At 41.1% G+C, this 21,863-nt stretch overlaps 1 protein-coding gene across 2 annotated transcripts; it reads left to right on the forward strand.

Annotated features, from left to right (window-relative positions):
* The first annotated feature begins 1,971 nt into the window (after positions 1-1,971).
* Positions 1,972-6,578, forward strand: LOC120716304. 2 transcript variants are annotated; one of them, XM_040003783.1, is made up of 2 exons: positions 1,972-2,515; positions 3,566-6,578. In XM_040003783.1, exons 1-2 carry the CDS (start codon positions 2,052-2,054, stop codon positions 4,236-4,238), a joined length of 1,137 nt encoding a protein of 378 aa, XP_039859717.1. In that variant the 5' UTR covers positions 1,972-2,051; the 3' UTR covers positions 4,239-6,578. The 2 variants fall into 2 exon arrangements, with proteins under 2 accessions (XP_039859717.1, XP_039859716.1); XM_040003782.1 differs by having other exon boundaries at positions 1,972-2,510; positions 3,561-6,578.
* Positions 6,579-21,863: the final 15,285 nt, after the last annotated feature.

The following is a 21,863-nucleotide window of genomic DNA, read 5'->3' on the forward strand; positions in this document are numbered from 1 at the left end:
TCAAGATGTGACCCTGTGAAGACTCCCCAAAGCTGGTGCCAGGAGTCTAGCGGGTCCATCTGAACAAAAGGCTCTTATACTTAAAGAAATATACGTGTGTTTGCTATACCATATATCAGCAAGAGAAGATACGACCTCTCCTCTGTAGGGGAGTGAACGCACCCCCCTCTTCATGCTACACAGAGTTGTTACAGACCTCTTAGAATGAGACATTCTTTCAATCTATAAATGATTATATACTTCTAAGCATATATGGGTAAATATTTCTAAGCATAAATGACAATCAACAATACAAAATCTATCATTGGCAAAGTGTGTTTCTGGAATATTATGTTTTTCTTGCTAAACCCATATGAAACATTTACAATGAAGTTTTTACATGACAATATTTATATCCTTTTAACCTGTAGTGTCTAAAATAGATATTTGAGACCAGGCTACAGCTATAAAAGACCAGGCCATGAAAATCTCCTTCATATTTTTCTGCGTTTGACCATCAGTCACTTTGACACAAAGGTATCTGCTGTGATGCTTACACCTCTGATGAAGTCCCTTAAGTGCCAGCTTTGTTTGTAACACATAGATCGTTTACACAGAATTTGTAATTGCAGAGAAATAGTCAAATAATTTGCAATGAAATATTCTTAATTTAAAAGGTTAATCAGGTTCGAATCATTTGTTGAATAGTTTAGTATTTTGTTTGTTTTTCTTTATTATTATTATTGTTATTTTTTTGTTATTTTCTTCTTAAGTATAACTGGACATTTTCTATATGCTCATGTAAAGCTGAGGAGCACGAGCCAAAGAATTCCATTATGGGTAAATGTGGCTGCACTGTTTATCTGTATATGACAATAAAACTTGAACTCAGTGACAATACCTAGTCGTACATATAAGGTCAAGGTTAAATTTGTCATTTTACGGGCAATAACTTTTGTGTGAACCCATAAAAATATAATATTGATATCCCTGCCCCATTAACTTAATCATTTAGGTCAGTATTCCTATCCTTTTTTGCGCCACGAACCGATTTAATGTCAAACAACATTTTCATAGACGGGCCTTTAAGGTGCTGCGGATAAATACGCCAGCCTGGGGTAAATCCAAAAAGCACATGAGTCCATGACACAATCTGGGTTTTGTATTTTCTCATCAACCAATGTTGAGGTATTCCCTAGAAAACTTGCAAACTTGCTCATATTTAGATAATGCATAACTTACACATAGACCTTCTGGGGGAAGCTCAGGAGACTGAAGATTATAATCCTCAGAGCTAGAGAGAGCAGAAATCTCTGAGTGGCACTTGGCAAAAGCGGGGAGAAAGAACTACTTAAAAAAAAGAATTTTGAATTAATTGCTTTTCAATTATAGATAACTAATGTGAAAATATGTAAAAGATTTATGAGACACAAATTACACGTAACACGTTTACAAAGTAATAGAGTTGATGGGACACATTAGCAGAAAAAGAGAAACTTTTATTTAAAATAAAAACATTTTTTTTCTTGTATAAATATCAAGACCTTCTCTCACTCATACCCTGCCTCTCCCCCTATGATAGCTGGGATAGGCTCCAGTGCCCCCCTGCGACCCTGAAAAGGATAAGCAGGGGGCGCTGGATGGATGGAGGTTGTGAAGTGTACTTCACTTGTTTCAGACCAAATTTATCTACTGGAACAAATACACTAACCTAAACCTGAGCTTCATCCTGAGGCTATGCTGACTTTAGCTTTTGGGTGGAATCATTGTCACTCTTTGAAACTATTGTGTTTTCAGTGTGTTGATATAGAATACTAACAGCCGCTAATATCTGCTGTCTAGTAATGTTTGTTGTTTGGTCCGCTTGGATTAATGTTTTTATTCTGGTGGCTTAGACTTCAGTAATTATTTTTAGGTCTGTGTTTATAAATGAGTAGATGGCTGCATGGAGGGAAGGATCATAGGTTTGTACAAAGATAGTATGATAGTATGATGACATCATCAGTCAACAATTATTGGACTTGTTTCGATTGGACGATGGAGTTCATGAAGTTCATGCAGTGGGTCTGGTGATGAAGGCGACAGATAATCGACTGAGTGAGCGACTGATCTACATATTTAATTCAGTGATGTCTCTGTTTGGAAAAGATGTGGAGAAAAACATTGTAGCTCTCATCACACACTCAGATGGAAGACGACCTAAAAATGCTCTCAAAGCTCTTGAAGTAGCAAACATTAAATGTGCCACAAACGAAAAGAATGAGCCTGCTCACTTCTTGTTTGATAACTGCCAGGATGAAGCACGAGCAGAGAATGAGCTAGAGGAACTTGAGCATTCCTATGATGTCACACAAAAAGGAATCAAGCAGTTGATGTGTTTCATAGCAGAACTTGAACCTCAACAGCTGGACACAACTGTGGATGTTTTGAACACACGCATCAAACTGACGGCCTGCTTTCAAAACTTGCAAGACAGAATTGAGAAGATTGATTTGAAGATCAGTGAGATTAAAAAGACCGAGGAAGATGTGAAGCTTGTGGAGTAGGGAAATTATTTTACTGCTATTGTTGAATAATTGTCATCATTACCATTGCATTAATAAGATAATCTGGAGTTTATATTGCGTTTAGAGGTTTAAACAGTGTGTCTTTCAGAAAGGCTAAAAGTAACAGGACAGGAAACAGGCTTGCAGAGAGTTTGTAAAAGCAGAAGGTTATTTTGAGCAGCAGGCTAAGACGAGGCTTTAACAATGTAACAGATAGCTTTAAAATGGCCTTAAGATGTTTATGATTATGTTAACTTTGTATTTCAGGTGCAGTTATGACTATTTTATACACAATGCATATCTGTGCTTATTAAAGAGTTGGAGCTCGGTCAATTAATTGGGGGTTGGAAGCTTTGTTCGGCGCGATGTCCGGACAATCTATTGTGCAAGTGACTTGGAGCTATAGAAGGTTAAAACTGCGTACATGCTTACAAAACATTTATATCAGGTCATTTTATATTAAGCTTTTAAGTAGAGGTTCTTGGTTAAAACATTTATTTAGTAGAAGACATACACATAGTCTCAGTTAGGTTGTAACACATAAGGATGAGCCTCTGGTCTGGTGAAAAGGTCAGAAGTGCAACGGGTGAAGAGGTGACACAAAGAGCATGTGAGGTCAACACACACACACACACACATATGAGTTAGATTTATTTAGAGGAGAGAGATTAGTCATGTCTCGGTAAAAGAGGAACCGTTCCTTGTCTTCTCGGCAAGAAAGAGGAATTGAAAGGTTGACCGGAGGAATCGGCCATGAAAATAGAAAATGATGTTCTTTCAAATTGGGTGAAAAGTCATTGTGGTGTTGATCTGATCTATGTATAAAATGTATCTGTGACGCATGAAGGGGCGTCAGTAAATCAAACCCTGATGCTATAAAAATCTGTGCATGCTTTGAGTAAGTCGAAGATCGATTGCTGTCTGCGTACAGAGTTGTTCTTCCCACACGTGTGTATTCATTAAAATCATTGTTTGACCAAGATCTTCTGGACCATGGTGGTTTGTACTCTCCTTCCTCAATTCTTGAACCTTAACAAGCTCTATGAAAAAGGCTTGAAGAATGATGAAAACTTCACCGTGGAAACTGATGAAGTTTACAAAGAAAAAGAAACTGTCCCAGGTGGAAAGAGATGGTTTGGTTTTTTGAAAGGAGCTGTCACTTGTACTGTCTGTGAGGAGACCTGTCACTATCCATGCACAATTGCCAAGACTCCTAGAAAGTGTGAGGTTATTCAAGATGGCTACTGCATTGTTTGTACCAAGAAGTGTCCTGCAGAAAAACATGTGAAAGACACCTGGAGATATGTGAACAAGACAAGGAAAGTGAAAAAGACCATGGAAATCTTGAAGAGAACATATGAAGTAAACCAAGAGGAGAAAAAGACCCTTTTGTCATCTCTTGAAAAGGAGAAAGAAAAGCTCGATGAGGAGAAGAATACTCTGGTGAATGAGTCTTACCAGCTTGTTCTCAAGCTGGAGAAGATCGCCCTGAATGTTGATTCATTGTCCACCAATGTCCATCTGGACATCCTGATTGAGAAGATGATGGAGAAAGGAGAAAAAGAAAAGGTTGAGAAACTAATGAAGATAAAAGCCAGCCAGAGTAAAGGAGTCCAGACAGTGCTGCGATATTGTTACAGCAAAGTAACATCAGCTGGAAGAGCAGCATATAACTATGTCTTCAAATCTGGCCCAGACAGCAGTGTAGACTAGAAGTTCTGCACTCTTCATTTAGATGATTAAACATCAATAAAAAAAAATGTATTTCTTTTGTAAGGCATTTGATGTTCATTTCATTACCAAATTAGAAAACAGATTTAATTAAATGGAGAGTAGAAACCTGTCTTCTGTACCTGGACAGGGGCTTAGAGACACTTGATTTCCCAGGAATCTTTTTCCTGTAGAACAACCTTTATCACATGAGCATAAACATCTCTAATCAGCTTTTAACATAAGATTGTAAATACTTTATCTACCCCATATTTGGGAAACGCTTCTGTTAAATCAGTTTAAAAAAAAAAGAAAGAAATATGAAAACAACAATAATAATAATACAGGCAGCATGATGGTGCAGTGGTTAGTACAACAGAATGGTCCTGGGTTGAAATCCAGGCTAATTCCCTCAAGATGACTCCACAATATCGTCCAATAGTTCTCCGTACTCCTCCCGTGATTCATACACCCAGTCACTGCAGAATCATCAGACTATGGCATTAACCCAGAGTTGTCCTCACATTTAACAGGAATGGAGAGGTCCTAGACAGAGAACTGCCCAGTCTCACATACTGTGGCCCTTCTGTCAGGTTGTCAGTAATCTGTGAGATATGTGTCTGTTTGGAACCTGTTGATGGTAATAATCACCTTTCTATTCTCATGGCTGCCAAACATAAAGCCTGCTCCCTCTTTGCTTTGCTGTATTGCAATTGAAAAAATCCAATATAAAAGACACTTCTGTACAGCTACTGAATCATGCTGTTCAGATACACCTGTTGTCCCTATCTGACTCTCCTGGAACTGTCAGAAGATCATGTGTGAAGAGGAATCCACACATGAAGAGACTAGCAGTGATGTGGCAGCCAGAGGCCATGGAAACTCAGTAAAATCCAGGAAAACGGTCATGAATGACAAACAAATCCCTACAAATATGGATGGAGCTTAAAGTTAGACTGAAATGCTAGCATTCCTTTATTGATGCTAAAATATTCAAAAAAGTACACAGAATGAAGTCTGTTAAGTAAAGCTGGCATGTTTTATTCCTTAGCTGTTTCCACATTACATCTTCTCACTTTTCCATGAAACCTGAATAAAAATCTGCTTCACTCAATCAGTTTGCTCAGTGTCTTTATTCAATTATCAGCTGCAGTTTACTGTTTAACATTTTATCTGCTTTATTGGAAGTGTTTCAGGTCACACACACACTCAGCAAACAAACACAAACCTCTACAAGAGCTGAGCTCTACAATTCATGTTTAATGCAGAGATGCATTCAAACCCTTTTTTACTACCATGTTTCACATTCTCCACAAATCAACTTCTCTCCACATATCATAGTTTCTCCCACCAGAGATGCAAGTATAGGAGACAAGGAAGAAACACAAGGACAGAGGAATCAAAGCAGCAGGCATTTAATGAAATGAGACATCATCACCTTGGTTTTTTTATTTTAAAGTTGTGCCATTAATGTTTTACAGCAGCTGCATCATAAACAGTTTAACCTGCTGTGTTTATTATCTCGGGAATAATAGTGCTCTTGTTTCATGTTTATTTACACTTTTAATTAAATCCACAGCATGGATCAGTGATACAGATATCAGAGCTTTTTTAATCCCAAACTCAAAACCAGTGAAGGGCAGAAAATGTGATCATCTCAAGGAACTGAAAGAGCTTCTAAAAAGAACAAGATGTTAAAGTAGTGCTTAATCTTAGCAAAAACTCTCTGTTATTTGTTAGTGTGTTGTGATGGAGCTGCTTAACCCGATAGATTTGTTTACATATTCCACTCTCCGTGTTCCCAGGGCCCTATAGGTCATGATTATGATCTTAAATTGGACCCTGAACTTGACAGGGAGCCAGTGCAGCTGAATCAGCAGGGGCGTGGCATGGGAGTGTTTGTGATGCTTTGTCAGAAGCCTGGCAGCAGCATTCTGAACACCCTGCAGTCGTTCCAGGGAGGCGTTACTTAAGCAAGCAAAGAAGGAATTACAATAGTCTAAGCGAGATGAAACAAAAGCATGAAGAATCATTTCCAGTTCAGAGCATGACACAATGGGACTCAGTGATATTTCTTCAATGGTAAAAACAAGAGCGAACCAAAGATGTAACGTGTGTGTCAGAGCTGGATCAAAGGTAACACCAAGGTTCCTAATGGAGGATTTAATATATGAAGCAAGAGGGCCTCAATTTTTAACCTCGAGGGTTGTATAATATATAATGTTCTTCTCCCCCTTTTGCACAAGTGGAGGAGCAGCCAGGTTACATTTCACTGCGTGTTGAACTTGTATACGAATAAAGAATCATGACTCTTGTCTGAACATCTGACTTCACCTGTTGACATACCTGATATATCCAAGATGGCGCCGCGGATGGCAGCCTCGGTACTGCACTCTCTCGCACTTTTCTTGTTTTTGTTTATTTTCTGCGCTTTTGGTCACTCAGACCACATCACTTTCTCCAGAGATCAACTGCTTAACATCAGGCAGTCATCTCACTATAGTTCTTATCCATTTTTCACAAACCCGGAAAGTTTTTTGGAGATTTTAGTTGGAGGCGCAGCAGCTCTCTGTGGCTCCTGGAGAAGACGTAGACGGGGGAGTCGCGCCGGTGCGCTGGTGAAACTACGTCGGCGAGGATTCCGCACAGCACTCCCCTCCATTCACCTCGCGAATCTCCGCTCTCTTCCAAACAAAGTGGACGAATTACTGCTCTTAAACCGGACTAACAAGGACTTTGCACGCTCTGCTGCCCTCTGCTTCACTGAAACCTGGCTCAGTGAGCGAGTTCCAGACGCTGTCTTAAATCTGCCGGGCTTCCAACTTCACCGGGCGGACCGCGAAACAGAGCTCTCAGGGAAAACAAAGGGTGGTGGAGTCTGCTTCTACATTAATGAAGGCTGGTGTACTGATGTCACAGTGTTACAGAAACACTGCAGCCCACACTTGGAAAGTTTTCTCATCAACTGTAAACCTTTTTATTCACCGCGGGAGTTTTCTTCCTTCATGCTGGTCGGAGTTTACATCCCTCCACAGGCCAACGCGAACAACGCACTGTGCGAGCTGGCTGACCAGATTACTACCCTGGAGAGGAAATTCCCGGATTCCTTTACAATTATTCTTGGGGATTTTAACAGAGCAAACCTAAACTACGAACTCCCTAAATACAGACAGCATATAGACTGCTCCACCAGGGACAACATCATACTGGATCACTGCTACACCACTCTAAAAGATGCCTATCGCTCTGTGCCCCGGGCAGCTTTGGGACATTCTGATCACTGCATGGTCCATCTTATTCCAGTTTATAGGCAAAAACTCAAACGTGCCAAGCCTGTAGTCAAAACTGTGAAGAAGTGGACTAACGCAGCAAAGCAGGAACTGCAGGACTGTTTTGACTCCACTGATTGGACTGTTTTTGAAGCTGCATCTGATAACCTGATGAGCTCACAGACACTGTGACATCATACATCAGTTTCTGTGAAGACGTGTGTGTGCCAACAAAGACCTTTTGCACATACAACAACAATAAACCATGGTTCACTCCTAAACTCCAACATCTTCGTAAGGCCAAGGAGGACGCCTACAGAAGTGGTGACAGGGTCCTGTACAAGCAAGCCAGGAACACACTGACCAAGGAGATCAAAGCAGCTAAAAGGATCTACTCCCAGAAGCTGGAAGAACGGCTCCCAGCCAACGACCCTGCGTCAGTGTGGAGGGGCCTGCAGGAAATCACCAGCTACAGATGCCCCCCACCCACTATTGAAGCAAACAAAGACCTGGCCAACGAGTTAAACACTTTCTACTGCAGGTTTGAGACGGACTCTCACCCCTCACCCCCCCTCCCCAGAGCCATTGTTTCAGACATTGACCCCCAACACACTTTCCACCTCTCCCCCCTTCACCCTGCCCCTCCCCAATCAAGACTCAACGACCACCCCCACCCTCTCCAATCCAGACTCAACGACCACCACCACCCTCTCCAATCCAGACTCAACGACCTCCACCACACCTCTCACCCCCCTTTCCTCCTCCCTGAAACTCAGAATACACACTCAGGATGTGAGCCAACTATTCCAGAAACAGAAGCCCAGGAAAGCCCCCGGACCAGATGGCGTCTCACCCTCCTGCCTCAAAACCTGTGCTGAACAGCTGGCTCCCATCTTTACTCGCATCTTCAACAGATCCCTGGAGCTGTGTGAAGTTCCCTCCTGCTTCAAACGCTCCACCATCATCCCTGTTCCCAAGAAACCCACCATCACAGGACTGAATGACTACAGACCTGTCGCCTTGACGTCTGTGGTCATGAAATCCTTCGAACGACTGGTGTTAGCCCATCTGAAAGACATTACAGGCCACCAGCTGGACCCCCTGCAGTTTGTCTACCGGGCAAACAGGTCAGTGGATGATGCAGTGAACATGGGGCTGCATTACATCCTGCAACACCTTGACCGCCCGGGAACTTATGCCAGGGTCCCGTTTGTGGACTTTAGTTCGGCTTTTAACACCATTGTGCCTGAACTTCTTTCCTCCAAACTCTCCCAGCTCAGCGTGTCACCAGCTACCTGTCAGTGGATCACCAGCTTCCTGACAGACAGAAAGCAACAAGTGAGGCTGGGGGAGATCACCTCTGAAACTCGGTCCCTCAGTATTGGTGCCCCTCAAGGATGTGTCCTCTCACCACTACTGTTCTCCCTCTACACTAACGACTGCACCTCCAATAACTCGGCTGTTAAACTCCTAAAGTTTGCAGATGACCCCACCGTCATCGGCCTCATTCGGGATGGTGATGAGTCTGCATACCGGCAGGAAGTTGAGCGGCTGGTACTCTGGTGCAATCAGCACAATCTGGAGCTGAACACTCTTAAGACTGTAGAGATGACAGTGGACTTCAGGAGACATCCCTCAACTCTGCTCCCCCTCACCATATCAGACAGCCCTGTGTCAACTGTGAAGACCTTCAAGTTCCTGGGTACAACCATCTCCCAGGACCTGAAGTGGGAGACCAACATCAACTCCATCCTCAAAAAGACCCAGCAGAGGATGTACTTCCTGAGACAACTGGGGAAGTACAGTCTTCCACAGGAGCTGCTGATCCAGTTCTACACTGCGGTCATTGAGTCTGTCCTGTGCTCCTCCATCACAGTCTGGTATGGAGCAGCCACTAAACAGGACAGGAGCAGACTGCAGCGGACTTTACGGGCAGCAGAAAGGATCATCGGCACCCCCCTGCCCTCCATCCAGGATCTGTACCTCTCAAGAACCAGGAAACGGGCAGGGAAAATCATCACAGACCCCTCACACCCTGCACACAGACTTTTTGACCTGCTGCCCTCTGGCAGACGGTACAGAAGCCTGCAGACCAGGACCACCCGACACAGGAACAGTTTCTTTCCCCTCGCCATCTCCCTTCTTAACAGTTGACCTGTCACACTGCTCCCACTGCCAGACTGTACTGGCACCTTATGTACATTTTGTAGTATTCATTCCACCTCATTCATTTCTGTATTTCATGTATATACGTTTAGATTCGTTATTTATAGTTGGTTTACACAGCTTTGTGTACGTATGTGTAATGTGTATATATAGACACTTGTGTGTGTGTGTTTGTGAGATTACATTGCTGTGATTGAGAGCCACCATCTACCAGAACCAAATTCCCTGTATGTGTCTGCACATATACTTGGCCAATAAACACGATTCTGATTCTGATGTCTAATTATCTGTTAATGTTTTTTCATTTGGCCAAACTTAATTTTCCAAAATAATTTCATTTTAATTTTTGTGTTTAGTTTTTATTTCTGTTTTAACTTTTCCACATCTAGTTTTAGTTGTGAGTTCAATTCTAGTGAACTACAATAACTTGTGTGTTTTGTAACACTTTTAGAGTTTGTGACACAGTATTTTCAAGACCGACATGTTGAATCTGCGTCTAACACACTTTTTTAAAAGAACTTTATTTAACAAAAATGAGTATACAACATACGAACAGATGAAGTATACAAGAGAACAGAACATGAACACACAAAGCCAGGGGTAAAAGAAAAAAGTAATAATTATATGAATACACGCAAAAATACACATAAATATTGTTTTTTGTTGGTGCAGTCTGATATTGATTGTATGTGCATTTGCACATCCTTAAAATAATGACAGAAATATGGTGTTTTGTTAGTAAACTTACATTTATGGATAAAAAATTTAGCTAAAAGTATTAACAAATTTATCATAAAAAACCATCCAGTCTCAGAAAGCACTGGTTAAAGTGTTTGTGTACTTATGGATTTATTTTAATTGTGTTTTATGTATATTATGGTTTTATATTTTTACTAATGCTTTATATACATATATTTAATGGTTTATACCGTGTGTGTGTGTGTGTGTACATTTCTCATACTTCTTGGGGAACTTAAAGAAACAGAATAAAACATTTTCCCATCGTAAAGAAAACTCCCTTAAAACATGTACAATAACAAAGCTGCTAAATTCTTCCAGAATCTCTGTGTAAAAGAACAGCACCAAAAAAGATGTGTCACAGTTTCTGGATGATCCCCACAGAAAGTACAATTAGTATTAATGTCCCTTTTAAATGTGACCATGTAGTGACTGGCTGGATAACACTTGTGTAGAATTTTCTTCTTTCACTTTATTTACAATCAAATATTTATGGGGGACCATCCAGACTGTCTTCCACTTGATATCTGGAACATGTCGGTTCCAATAAGACGTTATATATGGGAGAGAGACGACATCTTCTTGGAATCAACTACGTATTCTCTTATTGCTGTGACCAAGTTCCTGTGAAAAGCAGATTTTTCCTACTGCTGACTCAGCTGGATCAGGGAGAGTGACTGAGGCAGAGATCGAGCTGTCAGTGTTTTTATATAACATTAACGTCTAACACACATCTGTACTAAATGTTCATTTACAAACTCCGCTCTCCGTCTCCCGCTGCCCCTGTGAATATAAACGGCCGAGCTCCGACCACAAAAACTGAGTTTTTAAAAATCTCCGTTTTCAGTGACCGAAAACGCCGTTTACGTGTGGACGAAAGGTGCAAACGCATAGAAAAATCTGCGTTTTCAAAAATACCCGGGTACGTGTGGACGTAGCCTGACTCCCGGAGTCTGATCACACACACAGACAGAGGCGGACACACTCGGCCTCGTTAGAAAACATTACGCACTGACTTTAATACAAACACACAGTTTGTTGTGTGAAGAAATCCAACATGAGCTGAACAGTAAAGTTCCTAAAGACAAACTGTTAAAGGAGGAAACTTACAGTTTCTTCACACCAACAACAAGCTCCACTCCACCAAGTTCAGGAAAGACGAAAGAAGGAAACAGCCAAAGATGCGTTTGAGGACACTCGGGAGCATCCAAACACTATGTACTGCGTTCACGTAAACCTGGGAAACTCCCAAACCTCCGGCAGGTGGATACACAGTAGAGATGTTTTAAAAAGCGACGAGAACAATTCAGTCACAGCGCCTCACCCGTCACTTGTCACGGACCGGGTAGATGGCATGAAACTGTGTTAGCTACATCAACATCATTAATTAACTTGTATTTTCCAAAGACGTTGATGGCGAGGAGTTACGTAATTATAAGAGCACCGAGGCGTATAGTCATGTGTGCGAAGGGGGAGGGCGGGTTACCCTTTAAGAGCAGATGGTAGGAAACTGATTATTCAAATAAAAGTTAGAAATAATTGCTTAAAAATATACTGGTGGCAGGGGTGGGGGCCAAAGCCTAAGACCCTACCCCCAACACCTCTTACACCCGTAACCCTGCAAACCCATTGATCACAAATAATGTGGTGATAGAATATGGAATTATTAAGACGTTTATGAATATGGTGAGCTAACAAATGCACACATTATGCTTTGTTGTTCAGTATTGTAACGTTCGCAAGAACCAGACGTTTGGATCTCAGTTGTCCGTTCATTCGGTAACACAGGCAAACGGGCCGCTAACTCCGGGAGAGTGCTCTCGTACAGCCCCTCACTTCAGCCCCGCACAGTCACACAACAACAAAGACCCCCCTCCCCTCCCTGCACACATTAACTCCTTTTCCTGCAGCACAACCAAACATGTATCTTAAAGAAATAACAACAGTGTGCAGAGATAACCAACATGCCACTGTAAACAACATTTAACCATCATTACAGTACATTTCTATGCAACACCAGAGGGATTTCAATACACAGCAGTATATTGACAGTTGAAACCAGATGTTTACATACACTTTAGGGAGAAAACATAAAAACATTTTTTTTACTGCACAACATCAATTTGGAGTAAACTTGTTTTGTTTTGGATAAATAAATATTGAAATGTCTTTTGAATGAGTTAAATGTCAGAATAAAGAGAGACAGCTTTCTATTTTAATCACTTTCATCAAATGTAGGAGTGCTGCCATCCAAAACTTAAATATTACAATGAATAAAAGACAAACTGACATTATTTCTGCATCTTCATTCATCTTCATTCTGTGGCAAAATTGGGATTAATGACAAACCTCTGTGATGAAGCAGCAGTGCTTCATATTAAGATATCAAGAACAGTGGACAGGTCATCAAACACTATCTGTGTGTTCAAAGGAGATGTGAGGAAGGAAACAAAAATGGTTTAACTCAGGAGGTTTATTCACTATGAACTGGATTAAATTATGATCCCAAACAACACAGTCTCACTGGAGAGAACATCAAGAGTGAGTCATTGTAGCCTGACTCTTTACTTTTACAGAGGATATGTGTTTTTGGAACAGGATGGATACTTGCTTCCACATGAAAAGCTCTGTCTTTAAAGTGGGTAAACTTGTCTTTAAAGTAAGTTTAAAATATTCTAGAAAGTGTTAAAAATGCAACAATGCATGTTGTTCTCCCAGCTGCAAAAATCTCACCTGGGTGGTGTTTTGCAGGAGGCCTCTCACTGTGACAACTCCTGACTGGAGCAGAGTCCAGACCCTCTCCAGCAGACTGCTTCCACGGGCCAAGCTGTGAATCACCATATCGAGCCTGTACCATCAGTATTTCTCTCAAGCTCACACACACTGGCTCAGGATCACTTTCATTTCCTGCAGGTTTAGCAACTGTGGGTGGTTCTGTTGAAAAAGAGTGCAGGCCTGCAGGTCTCATCATATTTGTTTGAAGTATTTATTTCTTTCTTGTTGTTTGAGTATGTATTCATAATTATAACTGTTTGATTCAGGAGGAATGCTTTTATTTTAGGTAGATTATTAAAAGTGTCGGTTTTTGCTTTTTTTGTTAGATTACATTACGTCGAAAGGTTCACACAGACTGGACATGTGTCTCTACACCAATAAAAATAAGTTCACTCCCTGTTACTTTGCATATGTTCCTTTCGTCAGCTGATACATGGAAGGGAAACGTGGTTGCTATGGTCCCTGCTGAGGTCACACAGGTGTGTCGTATATAACAGCTGACTCGGGACTGCTGGGTACAGAGGTCCCTTTACATTTTTGACAGAAATCTTATTTCTAACATCAATCTTTATTTGTTTTGATGTTGTTTAAGATTTTTTATGTAGAACTTACTGTAAAACCTACTCACCTCTCAACATAGCTTCATATTTTTTTTACTAGATAATTTTCATCCTGATGATCAGAAGAGTGTTTGAGGGTTTCAGATCCTTCAGAACAAAAGTGTTTCAAATGACGTCTCTCAGCCTTTTACGTAATCTGACAGGTTGATGAAGTCTGTGAGCTTCAATGGATTAATTGTTAATGTGTATCCATCTGAAGCAGGATTAAAGCTTCACCTTGCAGATTACTGGTCCTGATGATGGTCTTTAGTATGTAGCTGATGGCTGATGATGATATAGCTTATGCTTGTATTCTTCTGTTTTAAACACTCAGACCTGCTTTAGAGTCCACCTCTTTTCTTATGACGAACTTTTTAATCATCCTTAAGTCCAACCCACTAAATGTCCCTCTAATGCGACTTCAAGAATCTGATCGAGTGGCTTCATGACAGATCTGCCGATTGGTGACTTTCAGCATTATTTAAACCTTTAATTTAATCTCATATAGTCAAGTTTTTAACTCCGTTTCTCTTCAGTCCGTTCTATTCAGTCTGCTTTAGACAAACTAAGTATCAGGTCAAACTCGAGAACGTGGAAATGTCTGCCGGAGCACAAGCATCGCTCTGCTCGGCTTTGCTGTTTGTGTCATGGACCCAGCTCTGGAGGACTCGGGGTCCGTGAGCAGTTTTGACTCACCTCCCGTTGATATGGTTGTTATTATTATTTTGGTGATGTGTGTGTTTTTCTGCACTGTGCTGTGTTAGTCTGTGTCCCACTCATATGTATAGGCAGGGTATGGGTGTGTATGTCTGCGGGTGTGGCTGGAGGATGGAGCTCAGCCACCTGCAGGCCTGAGGGGTGTGGCCCTGAGGAAGGACTGGCCACACCTGAAGTTCCTGCCACACCTGGTGGTGATCAGGGCTCGTCGGGGGAGCTACTTAGGAGAGTGTTGAGCTCCCACCGGCGCGGGATCATTAAGCTAAGACTCCAAGTCAGTGTGTAGCATTAGGAAGTGCGGATCGTGTGTGTGTGTGTGTGTGTGTGTGTGTGTGTGTGTGTGTGTGTGTGTGTGTGTGTGTGAGAGATTTACATTGCTGTGCTTGAGAGCCTCCATCTACCAGAACCAAATTCCCTGCATGTGTCTGCACATATACTTGGCCAATAAACACGATTCTGATTTTATTTTATATCTTTCATTTATTTTTGCATGTGTGTTGTTGTTGCCTGTGTTTAATTGAGTAATTTTTTATATCTGTGAGACAGTTGCTGCTGCCCATCTTGGCCAGGTCTCCCTTTCAAGGATTAAACCGAGATGGGGAAAAAGCAACGTAACCAAATATCGGTCTATACACTAAAAAACAAAGCCAGCTCTGAGCCGAATGAGTCGGAAATCCCATCACTATTTCACTCTCCTCACTCTAATTGGCTGCAGTAGAAGTGAATATTTGTACTTTGACCTTTAACCTCTCTGCTCCGTGTTTGATCTTTCAGACTAGAAAAATATCACAGCTGAGCCTGGACAGGACGTCACTCTGACACGTCGAGCTCCAAACAACAACATCATAGTTGTAAAGTGGAGCAGAGCTGACCTGGGAGATGGCCGATTTGATCCAGATCTCCAGCATCCATCTTTTATGAACCGGGTGGATCTGCAGGACAGACAGATGAAGGATGGAGACGTGTCTTTGATTCTGAAGGATGTGACGATTAATGACACTGGAACATACGAGTGTGGTGTCTAAATGACATGATGTGATCAGAGTGCAGTAGATAATGTCTGACAGCAGTTTGAAGAGCAAATGTTCTGTTCTTCACTCATCACCTGCCTGACAGCTCACACCTGTTTCTCACCTGCAGGTTTTTATTCTTAATCAAGGAAATAAAAACAAATACATGCAAGAACATAATAATTAACAGATGAGTAGGTCAAAAAGATGAGTTATAATGTGAGGGGGAAATCAGAAGCAGAGAGTGCTTGCTGGTGATTTCCTTAGACAGTAAACATCACAGAAAATGCCGCGTATATCTTGTTCATCATGACTCTGGTTTTACGTGGCCTATGAACACAATTTAAAAACTGTTATATGTCACCTTGTTGTTTCGTCTTTAAGTGGTCATCTGACTGACTGACCACGACTACTTTATTCTTCTGCTTCAGTCAAACAGCAGCACTCATGTGACTGATTTGCCCCTGAGCTCCAGGTGTTGTGCCAGACAGTGCTCGTGATCACCGTCGGCGGGAGAGCGCAGCTGCTTAAAGCTGCAGCGTCCAGATTACTTACAGCTACTTCCTGCAGCTGATATAAGCTGCAGGAAGCTGAACACAGCTTCAACGTCTGTTTGTTGAAAACTAGTAACGGACCGCATGTTCTTCTTAGTAACTGTAACGATGTTGTAACGATAGGAATAGTAATTAGTTAGATTGCTCGTTACTGAAAAAACTAATGCCTTTAGTAACATTGTTACTTGTAACGCCGTTATTCGCATCGCTGGTCGTAAACCCCGCCTCTGTTCAAAGATGGTCGCTCACAGTGGACATAGATGCTTCTTTCACTCCTCTTTCAAACCATCTGTCCTCTCTGTCCAAAATGTGAACATTGGCATCCTCGAAAGAGTGTCCTTTATCCTTAAGATGCAGATGGACTGCTGAGTCTTGTCCTGTGGAGGTGGCTCTTCTGTGTTGTGCCATGCGCTTGTGAAGTGGCTGTTTGGTCTCTCCGACGTAGAGGTCTGGGCATTCCTCGCTGCTCTGTACAGCATACACCACCCTAAACCTCTCATCCGAGAAGCAAGTCTTCAAGCAACCTAAAGACATCCAGACGCTTTTCTTTGCAAGCTCCTTAGACTACGATTGGAAGGTGAATCCAGAGCAGTTTTCAACCTGAGATGTATTGCTGCACTCAGGAGGACGAAATATTACAGATAACACTGAGCTTATCGTTGTGTGTTTTTATAATAATAATTTGAATCAGATGGACTATTTTCTGAGGTTAAATATTTTATGTTTTCCACGATTCACTGTGAATATAATGTGTTTATGAGATTTGCAAGTTTTCATTTTCATTCTTAATTAGACTGATGACCTTCACTTTGTGTCTGTAACACTAAAGAGAGTGCAGCACACTTTAAATTCATTCAGTTACCTCAACAGGAAGGATCTGCATCTTCAAGCATGCAAACAAAACAGGGAAAGCTTTTAGTGTTTCTACTCTCAACACAGAATAATTTTACTGAATCATTTGACTTCATCCTTACTCTGAACTGCATGCTACACAGGCAGACACTAGAGACTGTAAAGAAAAAGCAAGAAAAACATCCATTCATTATAAGCAAGTATTTCTTCTTACAATTGTGCACTGACAAAAACATGTTGGATTGACTTGAGTCAATAGAGGACACTGGTTGCACACAACTGTTTTGCTTTGGCAGAAACTTAAACAACTGAGTTCAATCAACACAACTTGTTCATATTCAGTAAACCTGCATGATGTGTTCATGAAACACGATTGAAACATGTTCAGATGGAGTAAGATGAGCTCCTGGAGTGTTTTAATTCTTTCATTTTATTTTATTATAGCCCAATACTACTTGGTCACTTAAATACTTCATGTTGTCTTCATATTACATAATGTTCAACAAAGTCTAGAGTCTGGCTACCATAAAAAGTGAATGGATCTACAACAACTACCATCCTCCTGCCTTTATCCAGGGAAATAACCCTGAAGTGATAGGTTACAAGGCAGAGTACAGCCTGGACAGCTCAAGTCTATCACAAACAACCATTTGCAGGTAATTTAGAATCACCAATTAACCCTAACAACTGCATGGCTTTTAACTGCGGGAAGAAACCAGAATACACAGAGAGAACCCAGTGCAAACTAGCCAGATTGTGGATTTAAACCCAGGATCAGTAACCACCAAGCCACCAATCCAGACTTAACAAAAGTAGGAAAGCTGTGATTTCACGGCTTGATGCAGAATTTTTTTGTACGTTTTTGTTCTTGACAGGTTAAACAATAAATAGTGATAGCAAACACGTGGTGTGTGTGTAGCTGTCTGCCTCTTATAACGCCAGTGATTTTCCTGCAGTTTGACATCTTGTGCCATCCTGTGAATTTCATGAGTTCAGCAACTAACCACTCTCACTAGATTGTATCAGGTCATCTCAACAAGAACAAATTAAGTTGTTGACTTTCGTACAGATCCTTCATGATTTAATAACGTTCATAGAAACATGAAATTATTGTGTTTAAATTACAAGTTAGACTTTTTTAATGTAACAACCAGCCAATTTACTTTTTTCGGGATACCTAACAAAGTAGAGGCGGCTGCTCGACTTGCCTGAGATGGATGCCTTCCTGAAACCACTGAGATCCCGCGCAGTGTCGCAGAAAGTTATTGACTTACTTCACTCGAACATGATATGAACAATTTAATCTGCCTCTCTGCATATCATGTAGTTTCTACACTATATAGTTACACTTAACGTTAAAGCACGAGGCACTTGTGTTAAATACACCAAGATGCTTACGTAAATCCAAGAGTTGGCCAATCCCTTTTTCTCAGTGTGCATATTGGAACGATTCAGCACTCCTTAGTTTTTCTTATCTTTTTGTAGACAGAGAAGACACCAGTTGCACTCTTCTTTACAGAACAAGGCCAGAGTTGCTGTTAATATCAGAAATATCTACAACTGTAAGTTGTTCTTTAAGATTTTAACAGTTTTAGATCCATTAGCACTCTGGAGGATGACAAGAGCTAGTGATGGGACGTTCTGTATCGAGGCTTCGGAGCGTGTGTCGAGTAATGGAGGGGGCGTTTCCGCGAAGCGCGTATCGAGGCTTGCTTCATTTATGGGAGGAGCTGAAAATGATGACGTCCGAAGCCTCGCTGCCCGGCTGTACCACGTGACTGGTTCATGAAGTGGTTCGAACTTTGCCGCGAGATATGACAGCGATATAAACCCTCAGACTTCATTCAAAATGTAGGTGTTTGATGGAGATCTGCGGTTAGTGAGAGTTTGGAGACAGTTTGGAGGTTTATGAGAGTGAGGAGAGAAAGTCAGGAGAGAATGGAGCCAGCTAAGAAGAGGAGGATGTCCTCCCCTGTGTGGGAACATTTTGATCTTATTCCTCCCAACAAGGTATGTAAATTTCTACAGAAGATGTATTTTCATGATACTGATGGTGCAATACAATTTATGTTAGGCTGTCGTTACTTTTGTACAAGGTGAAGTGTTTGCTATGTGCCAGGGAGCTGGGATATAACAACAACAACACCTCTTCCATGCTTAGGCACTACAGAGCTTTGCATGAGAATAAGGGGGACACCGATTGTGGAGCAAGACCAGGTGAGCCATCAAATGCAATGATAATATAGCATGCTGTAATGTTACTAAATGATATAACAATATTATACAACTGTTATAAGTTACGTGTGTGATATTTATATTTGTGCTTTATCTTTATTGTCTTTCCTCAGGAGAACAATCTCAAATAGATGAAGACCTGGTTACCATGGTGATTGAGGACTCCCAGCCATTTAGCATTGTGGAGGACAAAGGATTCAAAAGATTTGTGAAATCATTAAATCCTAGCTATGTTCTCCCCACTGAAAAGGTCATAAAAGCAGTGAAAATTTAGTTTTTACAGAATAAAATGTGAACAGGCAGGACTGAGGCTCAGTGTGTAGCTGTCCATACCTCAACGTTACAAAAGCACAACTACTGTCCACACCCCAACCACACCTCACAGTAAATGATCATTTCCATTTCAAGCATTTCCAAATAATCATTTTCCATACTGCCACTATAAATATACACAGTATACTGCATCACTACAATATACATGTTTTACACACTCCTTTTGTTGTTGACATTTACAGGCTGTGTGCAAAAGGCCACACTCTTCAAATTCATGCCAGCTATTATTTTTACGTCCAGTAGGTGTCCTGCTAGAGCAAATGAAGCTTCATGAAGCTTCACGTTGGGGTGAACCAATTGGATGAAAAGCTTCAGTGCTTCATGGGGCTTCATCTGCCCATCACTAACAAGAGCCACACATCAAAATAAAGAATTTTGTGCTTAATCTAAAATAAATTATGCATTTGCAAATAATCTTTTATGATTTTATTTATTCAAACACTATTTTTAAATCATTTTTTCAAAATTAATTCTTAATCCCGGACAGCATGGTTAGCACTGTTGCCTCACAGCAAGAAGGTCCTGGGTTTAATTCTGCCACCTGCCCGAGGTCTTTCTGTGTGGAGTTGGCATGTTCTCCCCGTGTTTGCGTGGCTTCTCGATGGGTATTTTGGGGGGTTAAGTTAATTGGAAATTGCCCATAGGTGTGAATGCAGGTGCGAAAGGTCGTTCAGGGTTGAAAACCTGAAGCAAAGCAAATTAACCACAAGGCTCTATGTAAGTAGCTCCCTGATTGGTTGGAGAGAAACATGGATTCGCTGCATGGATTTTTCACTTGATTCGCTCGTTGGTAGATGATTCATTGGTGGGTCCACAACCCCCTTGGAGACACTTAAAATCTGGGACTTTCCCCTAAATATTTAAAGAAAAATAAAGAAGTGCCTATGCTTATCTTTGCAAGCTCTTTAGATGGCTGTTATAGTGTTCAGACTCCAGTACTACATTAACACGAACTCAATACATGCAGTCAGACTCAAGACCAGACATTAGAAATAAATCTTTCAGGTTTCAGGATGTGAAGAAATGGCACAGTGATCAAGTTACAGCACGTTTTGGGAAAATAGTTTCCTGATAAATTTGTGCAGTAAAGAAAAATGTGGCAGTTTTGAATGTGAAAATGAAGTTAAGAGTAAGCTGCACGTTAAGAAGAAATACGAAGAGTAATAGGACAGAGGCTGGGCATGATTACAGTATTCAAAGGCAAGTGGGTGTTTTTACATAATGTGCTATAATGTCAGGATGGAGCCGTGTGCTCCGGTGTGTACTGGCTCACTGTTGGTGGCTGCTTAGCAGGACTTGCCCCCCCCACCTTCAGAAAATAATTCTGATTGTTACAGTGCCACACAGGACAGGAAAAGTAAGAGAAATTACTTAAAAAACCTGAAAAACCAAAGAACGAGAGCTTCAGTCAGGCTGGAATAAATAGCTTAAAGTCATTATTAAAATGGTAAAAGTTATTGTGATTATTGCAGGCGAATGGAAAGAGTAGAGCACATTGTTAGATTGTTATAAACGCTGCCATCAGAGAGAAATATTAGTCTTCATAAGAACAACAAATAATTTAAGGATAATTTATTTCTAGATGTCTCTTTTTAGTTTTTGCTGCTATCTTTTGATTAAAAACAACAGGAGGTGGTGCTGGTGGTGCTGTAGATTCTGCTCCATACTCCAATCTAAAGGCTGGCAGTAATGCACTTGGAAGTGAGTGGTCTGCTGCCTACCGCCATCAAAACATAGAAGAAAAAGAGCAGCATCAGCAGTAGTTATGTGCCACATTGCTGGCATTAGAATGGGTGGAAGACAGTCGAATATCAAAAGTAATAATATGTAGTGAATCATTGTCGGCATTATTATTGGAAAAGGCAACACAAGTAACCATCAGCTAATTCTGTATGAGCTTCCTTTTGCTCATCATAGATTGTGTGAAAAAGTAAAGACATTGTAATAATGTAGACTCTGGCTCATGTAGGTATTCTGGGTAATGGAAGAGCAGATAGTTTTGCTAAGGAAGCTGTTATATGAGTAGATGTTGATGTGCAGATACCACTGTCTAAATGTGAAGGAAACAGTATGTAAGAGATTAAAATGGAAATGGCATGGGCTGATGAAATAAAAGGGAGACATTCATATAGATTGCAAAACACAATAGAAGTTCAGAGGAGTGGAGGATTAAATAGGTGGGAGGAGATAATTATAAGTAGAATATGAGCAGGGCATTGCTTTCTCTATGGCACTATTTTTAAGATGGAGAAACATCCGACTGGGTTGTGTAATTGGTGTAATGCTAGAAAGCATTGAGCGTTTGCTTATTAGTTGCAGGAAATATGTCAGTCAAAGGAGAATGTTGAGGGTAGTAGTGGGTAGTACTACAGAAGTTTGA

This window comes from Simochromis diagramma, unplaced genomic scaffold (genome assembly GCF_900408965.1).
Source record: "Simochromis diagramma unplaced genomic scaffold, fSimDia1.1 OVJJ01000466.1, whole genome shotgun sequence".
In the NCBI taxonomy this organism is placed as follows: Eukaryota; Metazoa; Chordata; class Actinopteri; order Cichliformes; family Cichlidae; genus Simochromis; species Simochromis diagramma.

Excerpts from the sequence above, each read along its gene's own strand:
- LOC120716304 (XM_040003783.1), top strand. The coding sequence starts at position 2,052 with ATGAAGGCGACAGATAATCGACTGAGTGAGCGACTGATCTACATATTT. Across the intron at positions 2,516-3,565 it reads ACCGAGGAAGATGTGAAGCT|CTATGAAAAAGGCTTGAAGA; the intron begins TGTGGAGTAGGG and ends CCTTAACAAGCT.